General features: G+C 35.3%; 1 protein-coding gene across 1 annotated transcript; it reads left to right on the top strand.

The window, feature by feature from the left end:
- The first annotated feature begins 1,543 nt into the window (after positions 1 to 1,543).
- On the top strand, positions 1,544 to 9,034 carry lum (lumican). Its single transcript, XM_015352691.2, has 4 exons — positions 1,544 to 1,684; positions 2,260 to 2,382; positions 5,470 to 6,370; positions 7,627 to 9,034. The coding sequence occupies exons 3-4, from the start codon at positions 5,491 to 5,493 to the stop codon at positions 7,779 to 7,781; spliced, it is 1,035 nt and encodes a 344-aa protein (XP_015208177.1). The 5' UTR covers positions 1,544 to 1,684; positions 2,260 to 2,382; positions 5,470 to 5,490; the 3' UTR covers positions 7,782 to 9,034.
- The last annotated feature ends 9,417 nt before the right edge of the window (positions 9,035 to 18,451 follow it).

Genomic DNA, 18,451 nt, shown 5'->3' on the forward strand with positions numbered 1-18,451 from the left:
TTATCATAAACAACACAAACCTCTCACATTTTGATGAAGACACCAGGATAACCCAATCAGTGGGGGGTGATGAGTTTAATAGGCGATCAATAGTAAAGAATAATACTCTTGGATTTCTACCACTATCATTAATGATCCTTGAGAAGTACAGCTGCCTTTCAGTAGTATTTCCTTGTTATATATGTCTATGCACATTTTAAGTATTTCTTTGTGAACTATTAATTTGGTAATGAAAAATATGGTGGTGAATCAGAGCTATTATGTGACTATTTTGCTTCTACTTATTCCTGGGCCCTTGTTAAGGTCATCAACATCATGAATTCTACCAAATACCAAGATATTTGTCTGGCAGTGAAATGTCTTAGGGGTAGGCTAATGACCCAAAGCACATATTAAAATCCATAAAGAAATGGTGAGACAACTATAAATTAACATTTTAAAATCTCAGTCTCTGGACCAACTGAAAACCTGAATTAAAGAGGGCTGTCCATAAGCCCAGACCCAAGGATATAAAGAATCTGGAATGATTCTGTATGGAAGAATGGGGGTGTATAAGATCCCTCCCAATATGTTCTCCAGTCTCATAAAACATTATTGGAAATGGTTCAGTGCTATTATCATGCAAAAGGAAGGTTACACAAAGTACTGAAAGCAGGGGTACCAATAATTGTTACACTTATTTTTTCGGATATCAATTTTATAATTTGAGAAATGTGGAATTTAGCTTTCTACCATTGAATCATTAACAAAGTCAAAATATACAGCATTCTGCAAGTTGGAAAATTTAAACATAGCTCATTACCTGTGATGTTTATTTTATACAGACTTTTAAGCTCATCTTTATGAGGTGACGATAATTTTGGACATACTGTATGTATTACTAAAAGGAATTGTGATCAGTGGACTAGGCAGGTGTTCATAAGCCAATACTGAATCATAACAACCTATGTTTGAGACGTTTTGTTGTCGTTTTTCATTACAAAACTATAAATGCAGTGAATAATTTAATAATTAATATAATACTGTATATCTTTTTCTAAATATGTTTTAATTGTTTCCGTCCATTATTACTATTGAATAAGTAGCTTTGAAAGCAAGTGTAATTTCTTTGATTAAACATTCTCATAGCAAAAAAAGCATAAAAAATGAATACAGACTTTGCAAATTTTGTCATCACCATAGAAATTCATTTTTAGTCTCAGATTAAAATAAATTTACAGTATAATGAAATGAAACATCTTTTAACATTGAAGGTATATTGTAAAGAATAATATACTTTGACTCACAGTTTTCTAAATTTGCTAGAGAATGAGGTTAGCTGTAGAGGTTCACATTTGCATCTGAAGATTTAACACCCAGCACTCAAGCCTGCATTCTTGTTTGGCATGCATGAAAAAAAAGAGAAATGGGCTATACTCAATTGATTCCAGACGTCAGTAACATTTGGGATAGAGGGGGGAGGGTATGAAGACAGGGGGAGGAGGGGGAAGAGAAACATCTTCAAAAAACAGAGTTCTCCCTATCAAAATCAAAAACTAACCTTTGCCATTGTTTCATTATTCCTGATGAAGTGCAGGGTAAAACTGCAGTTTAGAGTCAGATGCTGCTGATAATGAATATGGGCCTTTTGATGTGAAAGAAGATGAAAAGAAACTGAGATGTGTTGATTTATGTTTTGCCATCTGTAAGTTATTGGACATGGTCCATACCTTGTTTCTCCATGGAAGGTATTACGTCTTCAAAATAGAGAAGAAGGGAAAAATAAAGATTTTGGAAGTTAATAGTATTAGTATTAATTTTAGTTAGCCCATTCTGTCTTTTTTTAAATACAATTCTCAGCTTTGACTGCTGAATTATGTTTCTCTAAGCCATAGGCTGTTGGCTCCCAGTAAAGGCATCAGCTGATTTTTTTTCACCTTTTTCCATTTTTTAAACTATTGTTTGATTTTTCTGGAAAGGTGATTAAGAGGCTTACGGAAGTTTGTGAGGCTGCTTTTTTTAGCACACAGATAAATTATTTTATGTTTCTTCGAACTAATTGAAGTTTCACTAAAAAAGAACAGATGCAGCCAGGTATGCATATGTAATTCCTCTCTTATAAGACACTGAAGAATCATCGCGGTAGCAGATGTGTGACCCTTGTGCACCTGCATTTCGTTAGTGAGCCATATTTTTCTTATGCCACACCGTAAGCCCATATTGATGACATAGCAGCTTTATAGTGCTGCGTGACTACATTTGGTTGCTGTGTTTTGTTAGCTCAGGACCACAGAGGTCTGGCACGGGCTGCTTGCTTCCTCCTAAGCCCCTATTCCGACAACGAACGCTACCTTACTGCTCCTGAAGTTGGGATATCAGACACACCATAGAGGTGCAAAGAAGGTAAGTGCTTTTGCAAACGTGTCCTGCAGTTTATGGGTACTTTTTTTCTTATTCCCATCTGAAACTCAGAATGCAGATGGACTGTGGATTGAAAAAAAAACCACTGCAACTCCTCTGTAACTACAGACTGCAGTGTGTAGCAGTGTATAAAGGTGTAACATGTAAATGGAAAAGTTACATATTGGAGTTCCAGTTGTACTTATGTTTTATAATTTAGATAGCAAAATATGTTGACTTTAGTTTCTAACTAGTATTTTTGACAGGTTTTAAAAGACGTTTGCAATCTTAAGCATTTTATGTAGGTAATCTATAGATGCTTCACGTTTGTCTCAGACAATATTTCTTGTCTTATCTAATTCTGATAGATCTTCTTTGAAATCTTAAATATAAATATATTTATAAAAAACTGGCATGCTTTTTTTTTCATAAAATCAGCTTATAAACGTGGACTTTTTTATAATTTATAATATGAGCTTTATTTTTTTACACTTATAGTCTTATGTGTAATTATAATATGTGTCCTGTCCAGCATATAGAGTATATGCATTTAGGAAGAAGATGATGCTACTCATATCTATTGTTTATCTTTGCTTTCAGCATATTATCTACATATACTGTACATGAAATGTGAATGCCCAGAAAGGTTTAGAAAATTCTATTACTTTTTGCCAGAGTTTGGAAAAGTTAACAGGTCCATCTGACTGTTTTATGTGTAGCTTCAGGGGATGTCTATGATTACTGCAGGTGTTCAGACACAAGTCAAATTACTGTTCTGGTCTTATACTGTAAGGTAGTTTTATGGTTTAACATAGCAACATTATAATTGTTTTTCTTATTTTCATTTGCAATGAACTAGAGACAAGGGGCATCAGATCCATCTGCTTTTCTTAAACAAGGCAGAGAACTTTGTCATTATTACCATGTTAAAACCATAGTAGAACACAGGTAAACATTGCAAGTGCTTCAGATGGTCACAGAGCTCATTAAATATATGGTGCAGAAACAAACTTAAAGTTTTACACTTGTATGCATATTATAACATATTTGATCCTAACTTTTGCGAATATATTTTTATATTATTGATCATTAGGTGTATCAGCAGAACATCAAATGAATGTGCTGTGCTTGGCAAGTGATTGACAGAGATTTTGATGATGATGAGCATCTCTGTTTGGAGCTCTGGCTCTTTTTTTTCAGAAGCCCTGCAGGCTTTAAGTTCTTGAAACACAAGCCACTGTATATCTATCTGAGGCTCCAATAATGGGCTTGTACTTGTAGACTGCATTTTTTGCTACTGTCAGTCACAAAAATGTAGAACAATTTTTACCATAAATAGCAAATTTGGCTTATAACAGCCTATGACTTTTAAGAAACTGTAAAGTACTTCCAGTCTGATGTAGCTGAGTGATGAAACATGTATAGAAAAATATATATTTAGAGGTTGAATTAATGTACTGGATATACTGTATATAATTTATTCTTTTTAGTTCTAACAGCTTTTGCTTTTATTGAAATGCATGTTTGATAAGAAATCAGAAATTACACTAATGAGGACTATTTAGTATGTAGGGAAACAATCTTACTTCTGAACCCTTGGGTTCAGTTCCAGTCTTATAATTATTAAGGCCTCATGACTCATTAATAGGAAACATATTCTCAAGACGTCACAAAATGTTTTTAGTGGCAGGAGCACAGCTATGGATAACAATAAAGAACTATAGAAATAATAAGAAAAGGTGTGCGAAAGATTTGCTTATTTCAATGAATTGTTAACCAAAATAAAATCATTTAATATTGTTTATACAGTACACATATAATATAATCAATTATGCAAACAAGTAAATTAAAAATAAATATCCACGATGAGCACATTCATATTGCTTGATTGTGATATTGAACCAGCAGCAGTAGTAGTAATAACAACAATAATAATTTTATTATTAATAGTGATGAAAGTGATCACTTAAAAATGTATGATTTGCAAAGACTATACACCTCAACTTTTCATGACCTTTACACTGAAAAATTAAAAAAAACAGTTTTATGTATCATTCAATATTTTCAACCCATTGCACGATGTACAACTAAGTTGGCAGGCTTTAGGATACTGTGTAACTGGAAGCAATATACAGTTTTTTTTTTCAACAGAAATGAGGTCCTAGAACTATCTGAAACAATACAATTTTTATGTTTACATCCACTTATGTTTTATTGTTTTATGATTAAGAATACCAAAGCTATGAGTGAGCTCAGTTTAATCTGCAGCTATACTGTAATTAAGTTGTCAGATATAAACAAAATGGGACAAATTGACCACATGGAACTTAAACAGACCACTCAACCAGATTATTTTCTGTTGGGGCAGGGTAGGATAATACAATGTTAAAAGAAGTTTTTATCATAGATAGCAACCTCAGTCATAGTTAAAAAAGCCACACTACACTTAGCCCAACAATGAAAAACAACAGCTGTTAGCCATTAAACAAGCCATCAAAGTTCACCACACATCATGAAAAGCAGCAATGCCTCAATCTTGTGATTTTATAATATCAGTTTAAACTTTCTACTGTATAAAACAGTTCACAAAGCATAGCTGAATACAATGTTCCCATAGCTCAGCAGATTGTCTTAGTTCAAATGTGATGAAAAGTTTAAAAGGGAGGGGGAAAATGAGCCAATGAATTGTGATATGATGTGTCTAATATACGTTTCATAATAAAAGTGCATTTTTACAATAGTAGATTAATACTATAAAGCACTAAGAATGCTGAAGTCAGTGACATACAGTAATAGAAAAGACTACACAATGAATATTACACACGAGAAGCAGAAATTTTTTAAATGTGGTATAATGCAGTGTTTAAAAATAACTGTTTTGGTTTTAAACTCTTGTGTCCCATCTTATACAGCAGTTTATTGGAAAAAGTCTGATTTTAAGTAACAACAAATTAATTCAATTTGCTTCTTAAAAAAATATGGTGTACATAAGAAGACAGTACTTTAACACAAAAACCATGTATAAAGATAAAGATCTAAAAAAGAAAATGAATAAAAAATTTACTTCTTTTTCTTTTTTTCCCCAAACAGATTTTATTGCACGGCATTAAAATGAATCATTTCCATCTCCCACTTTTCGCAGCACTTTTGAGCTCTGTTTTGTGCCAGTATTATGACTACGGAGCTTATTATGACCATCCATCACCGGTGCTAGGACCCTCTGGACCAAACTGCCCACAGGAATGTAACTGTCCAGTCAGTTTCCCAAGTGCCATGTATTGTGACAACCGCAAATTAAAGTACATACCAATTGTGCCTTCAGGAATCAAGTACCTTTACCTACAAAACAATCAAATTGATTCAATTAAGAGTGGCATTTTTGATAATGCAACAGAGTTATCTTGGCTTATCCTTGACAACAATCAGATTGTTAACAGCAATATAGGGAAAAACACATTTTCCAAGTTAAAATCTTTGCAAAAACTATATATCAGCTACAACAACCTAACAGAGCCTGTTGGACCTCTCCCCAAAACAATGAATGAGCTTAAAATCGTTGGCAACAAGCTTTCAAAGTTCCCCTCCAGCCTCTTAGATGGACTGGAGAACCTCACAGCTATTCACCTTCAGGAAAATCAGTTGAAGGATGATGCCATCGCAGGAGCTTTTAAGGGAGTCAAATCCCTCGCATACTTGGACCTAAGCCACAATAAAATTAAAAGACTGCCTATGGACCTGCCAAGCTCACTAGAGATGTTCTATATTGATCACAACAATGTCACCAGCATTCCCAGTGGTTACTTCCAGAAGTTTCCAAAATTGCAGTATCTCAGAATCTCCCACAATCAGCTGGTTGATTCTGGCATCCCACAAAATGTCTTTAACATCTCATCTCTCATCGAACTGGACCTGTCATTCAATAAGCTTCAGTCTGTCCCAGCCATAAATGAGAACTTGGAAAATCTTTATGTGCAGGTTAACAACATCAACAGTGAGTTTCTTTTGATTTTAGTATTTTTTTCTAAAACACAAGATACTGTACCACGAAATCATGTAGCTGAAAATATATACAAAATTATCTTAATTACTGCTTTATACTACTGCCTTATATGACTTTTTCAGAGAAAAGGATTTATCACCCAAATCCCTGAAAATTAACTACAAAGGCAACTTTTCTCTTGTGTGAATTTCTGAAATATACAGACACTAGGGCAATATTCCTTAAACCTTTCTTCCTAAAACCTTTACTGCCACACCTAGTTACCACATGCTTTTTTCCTAATAAGTAATCAACACAACAATTACGAAAATAATCTACATATTGATCTAAATATTGTAAATACTGTAAATATAATTTCCTTAATTATTCAAGAAGTTTAAAATTTGTTTTTATGGCAAGGCCATCACAATGTAAAATGGTTATAATATATACATTAACTCTTATAACTGGAACCTCATATATGTTTTAGAAAAAAATCATAAGAAAAGTAAGATATACAATAAAATATATTTTAATTTAATGATAAATTGCACAATGAAATTTGCATCTATAATTTTACAACCCCATCTTTTCAATAATTTTATAACTCTATATTAAAGCAACTTTGCATTATATTAATGAAATCATGTTATGTCATTTACCAAGCCACTTTATACCATACGGTATATTAATCAAGTATTAAATAAATGTGTAGAGACGTTTTTCTCTTTTTCATTATATTAGTAATTTCTATTGCAATCAGAGTACAGAAGGAAAGCCCATCATGTTTAGTTAATGAAACCAGAAAAGCCTAAGTAGAAGCTACATTCATGTAGCTGTATATGGCAGAAAATACAGTACTGTCACACCATACTCTAGAATCAGTGTATAATATTTAACTCGGTTACCTTCAGCAAATACTTTCTAACCAGAAGCATTTCAAATTATTGGAACCAAGGTACATGTTAATAAGACTGAAGTACTTTAAAAACATTATTTTAAGAATATGAATGCTAAAAGAATACACAACCACACGTCTAAAAATGCACTTCATGTTATTAATGTATATTCATATATGAAATTTGATATGCGTTTACAGTAAGTTTCTATTCACTTCAGTCTCGCATAATATTGACTCACTAAACATTAGTCAGAATCTAAATAATAATCACACAATGATATGTATATTTCATTTGAATCTGACAGCACATTATTGAATAATAAAGCTGTGAAAAGAAAATAATTAAATATTATTTTTATATTTTCAGAGATTGATTTGTCAAGCTTCTGCAAGATTACTGGGCCTCTAAACTACTCTAGACTGAGACATCTGCGTCTGGATGGGAACAATCTGACAAGGAACAACCTGCCAGTGGACATGGCCAACTGTCTGCGCCAAGCCAGTGAAGTCATACTTGACTAATGGCTTCTTTAAACTTTTACCTTACTTTATAAAGCCATTTTTCAATGTTAAACCTTGTCAAGGTCTTTCCGCTGAGCTACATCTCTTATATTAACAACAGAATTGACCTAAAATGTCTATATCCAAGGCTTTGAACAATGTTTGAGATCTTAACTTGGTTTCATTGTTGCAGCATTGGACAGCCTGTATTTAGTACTGTCATGTCTTATACTTTACTAAATGCTTGAATTTAAAAAAACAAAACTTGAGGCCTCCTTCATTCTCTTTCTGAGTTCTATGCAGTAGTCCTTCACTTCCAGAAAGCTAGCGCTGAGAAATTCCACAGTCAGCCTCTGAAAATTGCAAAATTAATGACAAATAAATACATAAACTAAGCGTTAAATTCTCCAGTCAGATAACAAATAATACACTTGTACACTCAAGCAAAGTTCAAAGCTTTTGAGAAAATAATAATAATTTCTTGATTTAACAGTACTTACTAACAGGTTAATGCCTGAGCTGATAGTAATTTCATGATAGTAATACGATAGTAATATCCTGATCCACCAGGATGAGGATTTGCATGAACCTTTTTTCCTATCTTTTGGTAGAAACACACATTGGGATAACCTGTATTATCAAAGAGCTACTGAACATAATATTAATTTCATATTAGCATATTATATAGTATGCTTTCAAAAGTATTGTGTTTGTTGTTGCTTCATTCCCATTTTTCTTTTGTAAGATTGTCTTTTATTTACATAGAAAAGCTTTAGAACACATACTAATAGCTGTGATTATCTAGTGCTGCAGGGAGAAAAGTCAAATGATAAATAATTAATAGATGGCATTAAACACAAGCCAATATAATCACAACAAATTCTGAAAGGCATTGAGCAACCTTCCTGTATAGAAAATAAAACTATTTTGTGGACCGTGAAATGTAAATGTTGGTCTTTCAAAGCATTAGCTAAAATCACTATGGTGTTGGTATCTGATGCCTCTAGATGAATGTAGCAAAATGAAATGTATGTTTTTATGTCTTCTGGGCAATGGGAAAATAACAGCTGAACACTGAATAAATGCGATGTGTAAAAATACTCAGACTTTTACTGATTTTGGAGTTGTGTCACGTTGCAGTTCAATCATAGCTGACAAATTCTCATAAGCAGATTTCCGTTCATTTATATCATGTAAACATTTATGCAACATTTTCCATTACTTGCATGCATCTCATGATAACGTTTTAAAAAAATAATAAAACAGCAATTTAAGATGTTGTGTTTATGGTTACCTTGTTTATTGTGGCATACATGACCTTGTACAATTCTACTGAATTCCATATATGACTTAAACTAAAAAAAATCAAATTAAGCTTTGCAATATCTACTGTAAGGTCATAAAATACAGATCAATAAATAGTTTTTTTAAAACCACTGGCTTCAAATGTTTGGTAAATATGTAATACTGTACACTGAAAATATATACTGTCTGTAAATTTTGCTGACTTTAGGAAAAAAAATAATGAAATAATTTTCTCATAATACCTATATATTTTAAGAAGTAAAAAAAGGAAACAGGCACCAAACATTATTTCCAATAGTATCTTTATTGATGTTAATCATGCCAGACATTATAATCTAAAGATGCATGTATTATGCCTCTGAGGTCTTAAAGTAAGAGAGTTATATAAATATATATATATAAAATAATTTAATCTTATTTTGCCTAACATTTGCTTTAAGCAAGAGGTCATTCTGTAGCAAGATGGCATATCATAAAGTGTGAAAAATGTAATGAATCTGGACCTCTCATTTTACTTTGCATTATACCATACAAAGTCTACCATAAAGTCTTTTTAAGAGGAAATGGACATTTGCAGTGAGTTATTAACCCATTGAAGGGGAAGAGTTTTTAAATGCTGAATGTTGACATAAATAAATACGTATACAGTATATTATTAGTAATATATTAAATAATAAATACATATTAAAACAAATTCAGTCCATGAAAAGAATACAAATGCTCTTTTGAAGCAGTGCAGACCACTCTGTACTGCTCTGTATTGATAACTGGCAGGGAATGGGTTAATATCTCATGAATCAGAAGACGTGTATTGGAGAGCAAGCAGGTAATGCCACAATGCTCAAAGCCCACTTCTGCAATTTTCGTTGTGCAACAGTGAAAAATGCCAACAAGACATTTACATGTACTTGCAGGCCAAATTATTAATATTGACTAATACATGCCCTAATATAAAAAATACATTTAATAAAAGACAAAAAGGAATTGTTGCATGTTCCTAACACTCCCAGGCAAAAGCTGTTAACATAGTTAAATGAGTAAAACATGAATTTTCAAGTGTAAAACAAGCTTTATTAAGTTCTGAAGATGGACTTTGTTCGGGTAAACAGGAGGCAAGGATGCAATCTGGTTTCCACTGAAACATCTCTTTAATCTTGGCTCTGGGCTTCAGTTAGCTAGTTTTTGGAACCCTTTTCAATGAAATCCATCTGGTGCTTCTTCCTTTTTGCTGAGGACAGTGTCTGGAAGGGATGGATTTATACATTTGTTCCAATGGAAAAAAATAATAATTGGATGGGAGCTGGACTCTTTTTTTATCACTCTTTTTTTTTAACAACTTCATGAACATGCCTGATACATATCAATGCTTCATATTCAGAAGATAGTAAAATGGGTTTAAATGCATGAATTACTGTTTAAGCCAATTTGCAAAAATATAATATCCATTGTGTTTTGGTTTTTGCAATTTCAAGCAAAACATTTGTATACTGCTTCACTTGGAAAATGATTTTTTTACATACCCTTTACAGTTTCCCACAGCATATTAAAGATTTATTGAGGGAAGCAGCTCATGCCTTGCAGAAGTATGGAGAATGTGGTTCAGACAAGAATCTGTTTTTTGTCTTATCCTACTTCCCATTTGCACCTTTTATACACTTAAAGATTAGGTTTTTATACACTTATTAAGAATTTCTGTCATTGAAGCTTACTGTACATCTGGCCTTCTGTATTCACATACCACATTAATTATTCACAGAGAGAAATGAAGGCAGATGTTTTGTCATACAACAAACGTTAAAGTAAACCATTTTTTATTGTCATTTTTTTCACTTTGCATTTTTATTTCAGTTCTTGCTGAGAAAAAAATATTTCAACAGAACATTTGGAAAGGAAAATCATACAAAGCATAAACACATTACAAGAAACAATGTCAGTTGAAAAATGTCTCATATTTGCTAATGGGTATCTGTCCACTGGCATAAAAGTTGAAAAACAGGTAATGTACTGTGAAAGAAAAAAATAAAAAAGCATGTACATTTACACTTTTTTATCTTTTTAAGGGTACCTGAAATACATACTAAATAAAGGACAGAAAATAAGCATGTTATAAATAACTGAAGAACTGTAATATACAGTATCATAGTTGTATTTCTTAAAATTAAAAGTCAGTGCTTAAAATCACTTATTAAAAATAAAAAAATAATTAGCAAAACAGTATCCTAAACTGCAACATAATATTATTCTTAGCATAATATTGTGAGAAAATAAAGTCATGTGTTATCATATAACTCATAATTGTAATCCGGCCATCCATTCCTAATTACTTTATCCAGTACAGGATTGCAGGGGGACTGAAGCCTATCCAGGTAATAAATGGGCACAAGGCAGTGCCTGATTTCCCATTAGGCACTGTAGGCACAGTAGGCACAGTGCCTAGGGCCTATGGAATTTTAAGGGCATACAAAGAAGGGAAATACTAATGGCAAACGAAAAATAATCTGAAACAACATGCTTGTGATCGACTCTTGGTGCTTCAAATCAATAATCATATGCTATCTAGCGTCTGTTCTAGAAACTGGAAGTATCGAAGTGATGGTTTAGCATTAGAATAATGTAGCGCCTGCACTGGTCGCCTTAGTGGCTACATCTCCCCTTAGCTACGCACCCGCAAGGCAGGCTGGATTTGAGGTCAGTGTGTCGACCGGAGATTGACCTCAAAGTGTAAATAGTGTAGAGAGTTTATGAGGAGCCATTGTAAATAGTTATCAAGTGTTTGCTGCTTTGTAAACTGAAGTACTCCTCCTTAATTCTTACCCTGTGTGTGTAACCCCTTCAAGGAGTTTCAATCTCTATCTGTCAATGTCCGAAGGGCAGAGGTAAATAAATGTGTTGTTTCCGGCATATCAGGGGTGTGCTTAATTCTCGGTCATTACAATAGTTTAAAGTGCATCATGTCAATTGACGTAATTCAATTGGCGTTTACCCTCATTTTTCACATTTCGGCATGAGAGTGCCTAGGGCCTACAAATACCAAAATCCTCCCCTGGAACAAGGTAGGATACACCCTGGACAGGATGCCAGTCCATCACAGGGCACACACATAAACAAACACAAACTCACACCAGGGCCAATTTTCCAGAATCCTTTCAATCTACCAGCATGCATTTGGACTGTGGGAGAAAACTGGTGCACCCAGGAGAAAACCACACGAATGCAGGTAGAATATACAAACTTCAAACAGAGAATACTATAGTTATAGCTTATGTACTTTCACAAAAAGTTTAAATTTGTTTTAAGCCCTCTGAACAGCAATACAGCTTGTGCAGTGAAGTATTGCAACTTGGCGATCACACAAAAGCTTGTTAGGTGCACTTCTGCACAACGAGGTCCAGGTGGAACAATGCCTGATCAGGTCCATAATGCCTGGAATGTCAACAGAAGCAAGGGAGAGGGCCATTGGCATGCTGCAGGCAGGCATGTCATGTGTCAGCATTGCCAGAAACTATGGAGTAAGCCGCTCCACTGTGTCCTGACTGCAGAAAAGGTTTCAGCAGAATGGCAGGATCATGTCCAGGCTCCCGTGAAGTGTAATTCAGGACCCTATGCAGACAGTATAATCCAGAAGTAAGTGGAGTAGGACAACGGGGAGGAGACGACGAGGATCAGGGCAGGTTGACAGACAGGTGCGTGTGACAGACTAGTGCTCGGGGGACGTGGCCAAGGCAGACAAGTCCAAGGAGTCCAGGGGGGAAATCCGGGGCAAATTCCAAGGTCCAAAACTGGGTGATCCATCCGAGACGAAGCAACACAATGTTAAAAACCGTAACGGGATCCGGTACAGGGACAGGGAATAAAAACAGGATGACGAGGCCAGACGCTCTGAGCCCTGGACTCAGATGGTCAGGACGCCATGATGAAGCCTATGCCGTCGGGTCACTCCTGCGGAGATAGGTGGGCTTCAGGCGTCCATCTCCCAATGCTGAGTCCAGAATAGCGAGAGTGCTAGGCTTAAATAAGGAGGGGCAGAATGGGGGGCAGGTGCACTTAATCGCGCCCTTAAGAGGAGGGATTACGATCGTGACAAGTGAGACTCCATTCTACTGGCCTTAGAGCAAAGTGACCTGTCAGAGGCCCTCTGCTCACACCTCCTAGACGTCACACCCAAGTGGTTGGGCCAGACAGAGGCTGTGATGGACTTGTCAGCAGTGGCATCAGGTCCTCTTCGCAGATGAGTCACTCTTCAGCCAGTTCCACGCAGATAGGAGGTACAGAGTGTGGAGGAGGAGGTGTTGTGTTTCTTTTTTCCATCAGTATATATACTGTAGCTATACAAAAAAGGCAAAAATTACAGAAAGATGGCAGAATCAAGTCATCATCCTAAAAGTGAAGCAAAATGTGTCATTTAAAATAAAGAATGAATAGCTACAACATGGTTCATATTTAAAAAAAATCTTTCTGGAGTGATTGGAAAAATCACTCAAGGTCTCAAAGTATAGAATCTACAGACTGATCTGGCCATTTGCTATCGGTTCATAAAAACAGTTCATCGAGTACAGTATCAATAGACATAGATAAAGATAAATCCATAGGAAATAGTCAAAACAATTAGCGTAGTATGTACAAATGGAAATATTATTTCTCCATATTCAAATAGTATCTGCTTCAACTTCAGTCCAGTTCAAATACTTTGCTCATGCTACATCCATTTTCAATGTGATTGTAAAAAAACATGACAACAGGTGAGAGATTTAAGCTAAGGTTCAGGATGATGACTGAAAGTAAACAGAGGAAAAGACAGCACACAGGGAAAAAATGCACAAGAGCTGCATATTTTTAATGTTAATGGAAAGAATAAAAGACAGGAAAATAGTTCCACAAAGACTAAACAATTAACCTTTTTTGCAGACTTTACTGATAGCGGTGAGAGATTTTAACTGCCAATAACTTGTAGCAAGTGGAAAATATAACCAAGGTAATGGATTATGCAATGTGTTGAATGTGGGAAATTTGTTTAAAGAATCCCATTAATATACAGTATATATAATTTAAATTCAATGATAATACTGAAAAGGCTAGACAAGGTGCAAATAGTCCAAATAACATAAAGTCTAATTTTTAAATCATCTTGTATAGACATAGACTTGTGGGTTTTAACTGAATGAGTCATAACATAAAACAATAAAGGTCATTGCACTGTAGTGTTTTTTTAAGCAAAAAAGGGACATAAAATGAAGCATAACCTGTACTTGAATACCAAGGCTGAGAACAGCTTCTGTCACACCACACTTTATAAAGTTTTTAAAATGCCCACCAAATTCTAAAATAGGAAACCATTAAGGGTTTTCTTAGGTACACTGTAAGAAATAAATCCCCTTAATCTTAATCATGATCTCAAATACTTTGTTTTAATTCAGCAGTTTGTGTGATTGTCTGAATCCATGACAGCCCTTTTAATATTTTTCCAAGCAAGCACATATACAGTATAGTATGTGATCTAAAACGCATGCCTACAATGGTAGATTGTGAATTCTTTGTGATGGACAGCAAACATCTTCTTCGTAATTGCTTATGCAGCTTTTATCATAAACATAACATTTTAAAGTGCAATCAGAATAATAATTGAAAAGGTTGTCCTTTTTACTCTAAATTTTATATTCTTTAATTATTATACTACCTGTAATAGAAGTCTGCCGGATTAAGCCCTAGATCACTGCAACCCTGTATTGGACTACGGGGATATTGAAAATAATTGGATGGATTTGATTAAAATAGGTGTAAAATGCAAGACTGCTAGTATCATTGATTCTTTTAATACATTTTTCTCAATTTTCCAAGGTAATTAAATACACAAGCCATTCTATATTCTCACACTGATAACATAAAACTCATTCAATTTAAATCCAAAAAGCATAAACTTTTAGATATGTTTTTCTTTTTATTAGCAAAGAAAAACAAATAAGCCTTGGTGTAATTAAAAGAACATTGCTTTTACAATGCTTTCTCTCTCTCTTTTCTCTCTTTTTTACAAGCAAATCCTAACTGTTGAAATAATTTAAAACAACTTATTTTTATTCACAATACAATAAAATCTGTTTCATTTCATTCTGTTTTTTTATTACATCTCAGTGTTTCATTTTTCAAATGATTTTTCTGTTTCTTAAAGAATAAGAATTTTTAAAATTATTTTCAGGACTTTCATGCCTTGGGCATTAAATGTCATGATATCTTAAGTAAAATGTTCCAATTAGCAACTTTCCAATGGGAGTCTCGTTGTATACTTTAAGACAAAAGTTGCTAACTGGTATAAATTTGTATTTAACACAGGATAAAAATATTTTAATGTATTTTTAATTTTAAAAACAATTGTAACTATTAATACTTTCAAAGAAAAATATTTATAAGTTTTGCTCTATAATAATCTTTTTCCAGAGGAATAACAACACTCAAGAATTACGTGAATTTGAAAAATATATGTTGTTGCGTGTTTAGTCATGGAACACCATTTGTTCCCAACTGTGGCCCCAAAGACAAGCAACATTGGCAACATTTGAAAGAGGAATAGATGAGGTAGAGGAATGGGAGCTAAGGAACAGGGACTCCCACCAAGTTATATTGGACACAAGTGCACACGACAGGAGAGAGAGAACATTTTGAAGTATGCCTACTAAGCAAGAGATGGGACGCCGGATAGACCTGGGTCCAAGAAGGTGGAATCACTGACAACATGTGCTTAAAGATTGGAATTTGGACCCGAAGCCATAGAATGGATTGGAACTGAGTTGCATAGGATTCTGGGCACAGAGGTAGAAGAGAAAACAGAAATAAGGTTATAAATTAAGGAATGTTCATTTGATTAACCTGGGGTCTGAAGCTCAGTGGGTTTGCATTAAGGAGAAAGTTGAAGATTTTGAGCAAAAATAATTTGCTGATGTGGGGATGGATGAGTAGGTCACTGAGTGATGTTGAACAACTCAGGCAGAGAAAAATGTGGAATGCCTGCTAACTGAGCAGAGGTTAGGACGTTAGACAGACCCAGGGCCAGGAAGACAGTAGGGGCTGAAAGAAGAGGAAAACAGGGTTGAAGACACCACAAGTGATGATTTTGGACCATATAGGACACCGATGACAGAGATTGAGGAAAGAGTGGGAGTTAAGTTGAGTATCATTGAGAAAGGTTGTGAACCTGAGACCGGAGTGGATGAAGACTTTGGATATGGGAGCAGCAAAGGGCAAATGAGTAGACATAACAGTTTGGCTGAAGATGAAGCTGTCTGAGATTGAAAAGCAGGTGACGAGACAGTGAAATGACAGAAGGAAAACTTCTGACAGGCTGGTCATGAGGAGGCAAAGGTTTCCATCCATGATCAAGAAAAGGTCGATATCAGAACAGCAGAACAAGGAGTCCATGGGGGAGGCAAAAAAAAACCCAAGATGAATCTAAAGGAGAAAAGGCTGAAGTATAGTATTCATAGTTTATTAATGCAGAAAATGAGCTCCGAATGATTACAATTTCAGAAACATGAAAATAATTGAATTTTGCTGCTGTCACACCTTCTGAGCTTCTTTTGAACTGTTTTCACCCCTTCTGAGCAAAAGTGTAATATTGATCTTATGTTGTAAATTGAATAGGTTTCATAATGGGATCACATACTCGACTATAAATGCAGGGCACCAGACTGTCCATAGACTGTCCTTTACTCAGGTATCCCTCCAACAGCCCCACCCTGTAGCGATGTGCTAGTCAGGACCCTATTCAGACGGTATAATTCGGAAGTAACTGGAAAAGGACATGGGAAGGAGATGATGAGGAACTGGGCAGGTTGACAAACAGGTGGGCGTGGCGACAATGCACTGGTGCTTGGGGGGTGTGGCTATGGCGAATAAGTCCAGAGGAGTCCAGGGGTTAATTCAGGGGAAATCCAAAAGTCCAGAGCCGGGTGATCCATCCAAGACAAACAAGACAAGGTTCAAAAACCGGAATGAGATCCGGTGCAGGGATGGGGAATAAAAACGGGTTAACGAGGCCAGACACTCCGAGCCACGGACCCAGATGCTCAGGACGCTGTGGTGAAGCCTATGCTGTCGGATCACTCCAGAACACGCTGGTAGGCGGGCTTCCGGGCGTCCATCTTCCAATGCTGAGCCCAGAATAGTAAGAGCATTTGGCTTAAATAAAGAGGGGCTGGATAGGAGGCAGGTTCACATAATCAACTAAAATGAGAAAGAGCCTGAGCACAGTTAAGAGGAGGGATTACGATTGTGACACACCCTCAATGCCAGACCAGCAACCTATTTACTTAATATACCGTATAGCTAATTTCAGTCTATTGGCCCTTAAACCAGACAAAGTGAATATGAGGGTAATAGGTCCTAATTTAGATTAATAAAACACTTTGGGATCCTCAAAAATGATTATGTATGTTCAAGAGTATTCAGGCCCTTCATATGGTGTCCCATTTTGAGAACTTAAAAAATTATGCAATTTTTTTTAAACAGTTTTTCTAAACCTAAATGCTGAAGAATTCAAAGGGCAAGTGAATTTACAGTAGATGTCAGAACAATAAAGTAAAAACGATTAATAATATTGATTGCATATGATTCAGGCCTGTGAATTCAACATTTGGTGGAAGCACCTTTGACAGCAGTTAAAGCTGCAAGTTTTTTGGGGTAAAACTCTACCAACGTTGCATATGAGCTTGGTGCAAGTCTTTGCCCACTCTCTGAAGTTGCTTGGAGATCACTCATGGATAGCAGTTTTCATGTCTTTATATAGATCTTCAAGATCCTCTCCAGGGTAACTGACCTTGTGCTTTGGGTCATTTTCGTGCTGAAAGGGGATTTATAGCTCAATTTACAGTAGATCCAAATATTTATTTTCTCTATGATGTGCCGGTAGTTTGCTTTATCTATGTTGCTATCAGTATTGACAAGCATCCCAGTCCCTGTTGATGAGAAGCAGTGATTGAGTGCTGCACTATGTTGTGTCACATACTGTATAACTCTTTCCATTTAGAACAAAAAGTTCCAGTTTTGTCTTGTCTGACCACAAAATCATTTGCCATGTGTTTGCAGTATTTTTTTCAAATGTCTTGTCTCAAACTGGATTTGTGATTTCCAGTGGGTGTTTCCACTCTAATATACAAGCTAGCTTTGTTGATTGTCTGGGATATTGTTGAGTCATGCACATTTTCTTCCTTTTCAGCCAGTGAGTTTTGTAGCTCTATCAAAGTTACTGCTAGCCTGGAAGTTGCATCACTAACCAGTTTTTTCCTTGCCCAGCAGGTCAGGAGGAGCTGCAGCCAGATTTAGGCAGTGTCTGCGTGATATGATACACAATCCTTTTCATAATATTCCACTTCAAAATGTTAATTAGTGTTTTTCAATGT

The sequence above is a fragment of the Lepisosteus oculatus genome, chromosome 7 (genome assembly GCF_040954835.1).
Source record: "Lepisosteus oculatus isolate fLepOcu1 chromosome 7, fLepOcu1.hap2, whole genome shotgun sequence".
Classification (NCBI taxonomy): Eukaryota; Metazoa; Chordata; class Actinopteri; order Semionotiformes; family Lepisosteidae; genus Lepisosteus; species Lepisosteus oculatus.

What these genes read in the sequence shown, in the direction of transcription:
- lum (XM_015352691.2), top strand. Translation starts at nt 5,491, where the DNA reads ATGAATCATTTCCATCTCCCACTTTTCGCAGCACTTTTGAGCTCTGTT. An exon ending in GCAGGTTAACAACATCAACA is followed by an intron (nt 6,371 to 7,626) that starts GTGAGTTTCTTT and finishes TTATATTTTCAG; the next exon opens with AGATTGATTTGTCAAGCTTC.